This window comes from Tursiops truncatus, chromosome 9 (genome assembly GCF_011762595.2).
Source record: "Tursiops truncatus isolate mTurTru1 chromosome 9, mTurTru1.mat.Y, whole genome shotgun sequence".
Classification (NCBI taxonomy): domain Eukaryota; kingdom Metazoa; phylum Chordata; class Mammalia; order Artiodactyla; family Delphinidae; genus Tursiops; species Tursiops truncatus.
This window is the reverse complement of record NC_047042.1, coordinates 44,103,960-44,111,413: the sequence shown is the minus strand read 5'-3', so window position 1 is coordinate 44,111,413 and position 7,454 is coordinate 44,103,960. Positions and strand designations below refer to the sequence as shown.

Here is a 7,454-nt window from a genome sequence, read left to right as displayed (position 1 = left end):
ACCTCCCCACTGAGTCCACACGACAGACTCATTTATTAACTTGACTTTGCATGTCAAATATCTTTTCCGTTTAATTAAAAAAACAAAACAGTTAATATCACAAGGGGCTCCAGAAATACATGCTTTTGAATTCCAGCCATGGAGAGGACTAAAGGAGAGCTGGGATCTGCAGGTGTGGCTGCCTTCCGCAGAGGGATTTGTGCAGCCCCGACAAGCTCACTGCCCGTGAGAGAACCCACCGCACAGCAGGCAGGGGACGCGGGACAGAGTCTTTGGTCGGCGGGAGCTTCACCCAGAGCTCTCCGGAAAGTGGCTCGGCAGGAAGAGGGTGTCTCCCTACAGCCCCCCGCTAAGGGGGGGCACGGGCAAGGGGGTACAAGAGGAGGCATTTAAGCCTCCCTAGCCTCCCGCTGCCTCTGAGGCTGTAGGCCACCTTATTTAAACCTAACAAAAAGTAGGTTTATGATTTGAACTTGGACCTTGTAGCTGCCCAGTGACACGTCGGCAGCCACGATGCAGTTGTGGGCAGGAAAACGGTGGGCCTGGAAACTGCTCCTAGACCACCCTGTATCGTCAGGTCCACATAGAGAACACACAGGAACCCTTTAGACCAAATAAAAGTAAATAATCATACCAATATAAACAGGGCCTTCGACCCTTTCATTTTATTAAAATGGCACGTAAATATTAAAACAGCATACTGATCGCTTCCTACATCTGCAAGCCCCCCGGGTGTGCTGATTTGGAGCCGCCTGTGGACTCCTTCCTGGAGGCTGCAGACTCATGCATTCAGCAATTCATGTTCTTTGTCGGTTTTCCCAACAGCATCAGGATTTGATAATGGGTCGAGATCGGCGAAAAGGCTGAACCAGGCAGTCAGGTCTGAGGAGGGCTTGGCAGGCTCTGGGGAGAGAAGAGCAAACATGAGCACACCTACCTTGCTAACTCCCACCTCTGCCAGGCTGCAGGCAGGTGGGCTCAATCCGACAGACCTCATTGCTCTTTGTCGCTAAGCCTTGTTAGGGTATTCCATGCCCCCCCGTTGGCCGGCTGGCTGAGCAACATTTTTAAACCACGGTCTTTACACAGTTCAACGCACAGTGATCCTTTGTGTTAACCCACACCTGCACCTCCACCCAGCGATGGCCACTGCCCGCAGAGCTGCCTGAAACCCCAGGCCCCATGCTTCACCACCACCAGGAAATATCAGTCATTTCAGAAATCAGACTGAATGTCTCAAGCAAGGTGCTTCCTGGAGGAATCTTTTCAAATCTGCTGGGTTAAGAGAAACACCGTGTGTTACTCTTTTCAGCCTTCAAAGCAACAGGTCCAGAAGGGGGGAGGGGGGAGGGGGGATGGCACCTAGGCCTGACTGCCCCTCTTCTCTCAAGGTCACTGCCTTCTTTAACCCTCTCCCATCAGAGGAAGGGGGCCTGTGACAGGCCTCCCCTTCCCCACTGGGCTCTAAATTGCCCCCATACCCCTTACACTCCAGCCTCAGTGGAACAGCCTTCAGCTGTCCTTTCACCGAACCACCTGCCCTGACTTCTTGAGTGCCACGATTACAGAGCCTAATTATTTTCCAGATGAGGAGAACATTTTCAAAAGAGCGCCTGATGCAAGTGATTTACAAATAAGTTGGGGGCTCCTCTCTATATAAATCATTCCACATGAGAATCTAAGTTCATTCGCTTGGATGACCCATGCTTTTTTTTCTTTCTACAACGGGTGGCAGTATCAAAAGCATAAAGTAAATGTCTCTCTGACAGGTTATCCTTCTAGCTGAGAGCAGCTAGGAATGTGCTTGCCACCTGGTTGAAAAGAGTCTCAAAAACTATTGGTAGCACAAGTTGCTAAAAGTGGTTATATGACAGTGATAGAGAATATTGATGGGATTATACCAACATACACAGGGCTTTTGATCTTTTCACTAAAAAGCACTGAAACATTAAGACAGTATACCGATCACTTTATACTTCTGATTCTCCTCCCTTGGTTTTTCAAAGTCTCTTGTGGATATATTATTTTATAATGAGATAATAATGCATCTATTACAGAGATAAGCTATTGCAAGCAAGACTAGTTAGTAACTGTGCAAGTTATTATTATGTAACATTAATTTCACACTGTGTGTAGTTAGCCCCCAAAACACTTGGGTTATTTTGATATGATAAACTGAGACTTCAGAGATCTCAATACAGCTTGGCAGGAGTGGGGGAGACATCATTTTTTTTAAAAAAAGAGAGTAATTTCTCTTTCTTTAGTCATGTAGGAGGTCACACAAGGAAACTGTATGGGGCAAGATTGACTTAGGAGGATTAGTGTGTTCTTGATAGAGAATATCAAGATATCTTAGATAGGGAGGGTGGGAGGGAGGGAGGCGCAAGAGGGAAGAGATATGGGAATATATGTATATGTATAACTGATTCACTTTGTTATAAAGCAGAAACTAACACACCACTGTAAAGCAATTATACCCCAATAAAGATGTTAAAAAAATAAAAAGAAAATAAAAAAAGATATCTTAGAGACAGCACCAGTGAAAACACCCTCCATGCTCACCTCCCCTTCCCAGCACCTTCAGATGGTGGGTGTGGCCCTGCTGTGAAGAGCCAGGTAACTATACCTCAGGGGCTTGGGGGTCCTCACATTCCCCAGACCTCCACTGTGGGAGGGAAAACCAGGTGCAACTATTTGCACAACACCTAAAAAACATCAAGGGAATGCTTTCTGATGATAATAAAATTGACACTTCCTTTAACTTCCTGTGGTCAACACAGGGAAAGTGGGTGATGACCAAAGAAAGACAGAGAGCTGCAAATACAGACGAGATCTTCCTCAGGCAGATGTTTTGTCTCAAAAGAACAGATTTCACAAGCTCGAAAGGCCCTCTTTTGACAACTAAGACACCTGGCTCTTCATGAAAAGCACTAACCAAATGCCTTGTCTGGTGGAAGCAATGGTATTTTCAGCTAAGGATCGCCAACCTCAGTGGCCTTTTCTCCCTTACTGTTGTCACTCAATCTTGGGGAGCACCCAGTCACATGGAGATAGATGTTTGAGTCTTCCTCATTAGATTTGATAGAGGGAGTTATGAATTAGGACATTAAGCCAGGAAAAAAGTTAGAATGTTAGTTCCTAGGATCATGCCGAACTCTCCACCCATGCAGCCCCTCCTCTGAACCCAAGGTGCTCACATGGAAATTAGTAAAGAAATAAAGAGAAGGGTGTTAGGCCAGTGAAAGTGAAGGCAACTCTCATTTAAGGGGGGGATAGAACACTGTATTACCTTTCACTGCAGGGCTACTGCCATTTGGACTGCTTGCCTTTGGTGCTGCCCATGGAGGAGAAGTAGTATTGACATTGCTCTCTGACCGGCCTAATGTTCAAAACCAGAAGATGTTAGATCTAGGGAAGGGCAGTTACACTGCCCCATCAGTTCCTGGGGCATGCACATGGCTCTCAACTCCGATAGCCTTCAAAGAGAGAGAGGAGGGTGGTGTGCAAAGACCCTTCTCCCATGTTCCTCATACCCGGAATATGTTTTAGGGGAGAGTGGATATGTATAATCATGCCCACCTTAAGAGTATGGGAAACTAGGGGAAAGACTGCATTTTGAAAAGCAAATGAGAAACTGCTAAGGCTAAAGCATGCTTGCTTTCAGTTTTATACCCATTTTTCTTACCAAGTGACATCATTTCATGGTCACACCAAAGATTATCAATAGTGTTGCAAGGAAATCAAGTGCCTTGTTTTCCTGTCACAAATGGGGAAAGCTTAAAAAAGTGAATACCATTAAATGTAGCAACAGAACTAGGGAATGGTTGGTCTTCTCTACTTCCAATATGATCCAGTTCATTTATTTTCCGTACAGCTAATTTAAATTGGGAAGTTTAGCTAATACAGAGAAATAAATGGCAGTCCAGTCCAAACATACAAGAGGAAAGAACCTCCCTTTAACTTGATGTCGTACCCTTACAAATGACATTGATCTTGTCTAACCCACTGTTCTGAAAGGCCCCCCTGTGCTCTGCCTGCCCCTAATGATTAAGAGGCATTCAGCAGTCCTGCTTTGGGAGAAGCAAGCCTAGTTTCCCCCCAGTATTTACTGTCTGTGCTGGATGTTTCAGCATGACTCATTTAATTTAGAACTTTACCATATACTTCTTTTGCACGTCTGCTTTAATTCTTCATGTGTTAAGTCCTGTCTTCTCAATGAGACAGGGAACTGTTTCTTCAATGTGCTCCATAACACCTAACGTGGTACAGGTAGGTGTGTGTGGGTTAAGTCCATTGTTGATTCTCATTGTGAAACGTCAGATGAGGCACCACTGTTGGGTCCAAATGGTTAAAACTGTATCCTTTCACTGGGATGCTCTGGTCGCAGTGTTTCCTACAGAAAAGCTTTTGTCTCTGATAAGGCCCCCATGAGACATCACGTTTAGATGGCAGAGTTCAGTTGGGGCAGTGAAACCAAATTCTGAAGCAAGCAAGCCACTCAGTAGATGCCACAAAAATGATAAGATGTAATGCTGTTTGTTTCCCCTACCATTCTAAGATTTGTGATAAGGGACCTAATTATAGAATCATACTATATTGATTAGCTTGTACTTTTGTTTCATCTCCTAGAGTTCTGAGCCCCTTGAAGGCAGGGACCATGTATTATTCATCTTTACATCCTTTAGTGCACTACCTGGCACACGATGGGTGTTGAAATTAAGACAAACTATTGAAGAACTCTTTTAAATCATGAGAAGTACACTTACGAAGCTTTAAGAGATGGCAAAGCAATGCTTGGTGCAGTAGATGCTATAATACTCACTGGTTGATTATTTCATTTTAGGCAAGTAAACACAAACATCTCTATGAAGACTAACCAATGACAAGTGAAACAGGTGGCCTGTGACCTATTTATTGGGCGTAAAATAATGAAAACATAGAGGGTTTAAAAAGTATTGTTATCCATTGGAAAGGTACTTGAACATGTTGTTAACATAATTGACAAACAACGAAAAGCACCAAATTTTAAAGGAACTTTTTGGGAAGATGGAAATGTTCTAACACTAGACTGTGGTGATGGCTGCACAAAAAAAAATTACCAGAAATCCTTGAACTGTTCTCTTACAATGGGTGAATTTCATGGTATGTAAATTATAGTTCAATAAAGCAGTTTTTAAAAATGACCAGTATTGGGCTTCCCTGGTGGCGCAGTGGCTGAGAGTCCGCCTGCCGATGCAGGGGACACGGGTTCGTGCCCCGGTCCGGGAAGATCCCACATGCCGCGGAGCGGCTGGGCCCGTGAGCCATGGCCGTTGAGCCTGCGCGTCCAGAGCCTGTGCTCCACAACGGGAGAGGCCACAACAGTGAGAGGCCCGCGTACCGCAAAAAAAAAAAAAAAAAAAAAAAGACCAGTATTTGGTGTAATCCAGGAATAACATAACCTCCCTGTTTCCTAGAAAATTGGCCCATGGGCATTTTCCTTCTACACCCAAATCACATAAATAGTGGTAAACGTAGGAAGTTAAAATTGGAGTTTTGTCATGTGCCAAATAAAGCTCAAAGAGGAAGCATCTAACTGGGTCAATTTTACCTTTTTCCCTACAATCCTCTTCTGGACACCAAATGTCAAGACCCACCTGTGCTCTGCAGAGCCTGTGTAACTTTTCATCAACGCCTACAGCCTGGCCTCCATCTCTTAGGGCAGTGGTTCTCAAAGTATGGTGCCCATGCCACTGGCAGGGGCATCACCCACTGAATCAGAATTGCTGGGGATGGAGCCCAGGGAAGCACAAATCCTTGGCATCTGTCATGCAGTGTAGTGTGAGAGGCCCTGCCACAGTGGTCTCCAAGGAGCTGCCACGGTCGCCATCTCTGTCAGGATCAGGGTCATCTTGGTTGAAGTCAGAGCCGGGACAAGGAGAGAGACCCTCCTCGGAAACCGAGAGGTCTGCTTTCAGGACCCCGCCTCACAGGTCCTGGAGCTTTAAGCTCCTTGACCTCGTCAAGCTCTCTGAGTTCAGGGAGGCCCACACTTCCAGAAAGATCCTGAACAGATGCAGAGAAAAGGCAGGTGAGGGGTATGGAAGTCCACCGCTCCCGGATCTCTGAATGCTATTTGAAACAGTGGGGACACGAGAAAATTCTTCCCATTTCAAAAATACGCACAACGTTTGTTTTTTAAAGTGGTGGCAGAGAATGCTGGAAAAGCGGTGGTTCAACCACTGTCTTTTTCAGAGTATAAAGTGGAACACTTTCCTACAGGAGGCAGAAATAAAGCCACATACCAAAACGGAGCTCCCCTCACTTGATGTGATGGGCATGTTCCCAAATGGCTATAAACAAATAAAATGACTGTATATCAAGTCATATTTTTAAAGCACCAGAAATACAAGTTGTATTTTTAAGCCTATAATTTAAAGGATTATAATGGCAGACTCCTTTGTAAAGACAATGTCTTCTAATTGGATTCCTTTGTAACTAGGGATTTTTGAATATTGCTCATCTAAACGCTCACGAACATGTGGAAGTGATATGTGGAGTGTGACATGTGGAATCTATGGGTTTGGGGGCTTCTCTGCAGCAGAGGACGTGGAGAAAAGGATGAGGGTAAAGACATCCCCCTTTGGGAACTAAGATGATGGGGAAAGTATACCTCAAAGTTTCCCATCACTATTCCCTTGTCCCATAATGTGAAGCAGAAACAGCAGCCAGTTTGCCAAATCACAATCTCTCCTCAGAACAGCTATTAAGCATAAGTCTAACAATCCAACTATACGCACATGAGGGAAGAAAATGCTACAGTTGTGACACCAGCTCTATACATATATTTTAAGCAAATACTAAACTGAGCTGCAGTTTCACCCTCACTCATAACACTTTGGGAATTATTTAGGGGAGGGGTGCAACTAGGGTAATTATGTATGGAACGCCAAGCCAGACTTCAAAGGTCTTGGCTTCTATCAGGAAAAAAAATGCTATTTAACGAGAACTTACTGTTGCTAATATTCCTGTAATTGCCTTCAACTGTTCTCTAGTTGGTATTAATTAGTTGGCTGAGGCGTTTTTAACAGGAAGGTGTGGCTGGAAAGATGTCTCCCCATCTCAGAGAAATTGTGTCAGGAGATGGGTGGTGAAGAGAGGAGGCAGGAGAAGCTGAGAGCTCTGTGAACAAGATGCCGAGCCTAGCCGTCGGCTCCTGTGATATGTCAACTGTGCTACCCGTTTGCAGGAAACACATATAAAATTTTATTGGAGCAATCCTGCCCCGCTTTACTTACATAAGGGAAAATATAAATCAGCCAGAAATAACACCGGCCAGCTAGAGCAGCAAGTAAAGCCAAAATAATACCACCCAGAGCAGCACTTCACCATGAATGTAATATTTCACTAACTGGGAAAGCAAAAGCCCAGGCTGGGTTGACGAGCACAGCCCAGGGCGCTCTGGGGTGGGGTTG

At 44.9% G+C, this 7,454-nt stretch overlaps 1 protein-coding gene across 14 annotated transcripts in view; it reads right to left on the bottom strand.

The window, feature by feature from the left end:
- Positions 1–631: 631 nt before the first annotated feature.
- ICA1 (islet cell autoantigen 1) overlaps positions 632–7,454 on the bottom strand; it is a 145,140-nt gene continuing 138,317 nt past the window's right edge. For 12 of the 14 annotated variants that reach the window (XM_019927926.3, XM_019927976.3, XM_073809681.1 and 9 more), the window contains 2 exons: positions 3,290–3,379; positions 632–903 (listed from right to left, as the gene is read on the bottom strand). In XM_019927926.3, coding sequence (XP_019783485.1) covers positions 782–903; positions 3,290–3,379 — 212 coding nt within the window. In that variant the 3' untranslated portion in view covers positions 632–781. The remainder of the gene's footprint in view (positions 904–3,289; positions 3,380–7,454) is intronic. The other 2 variants (XM_019927982.3, XM_073809682.1) reach the window with 1 other exon arrangement.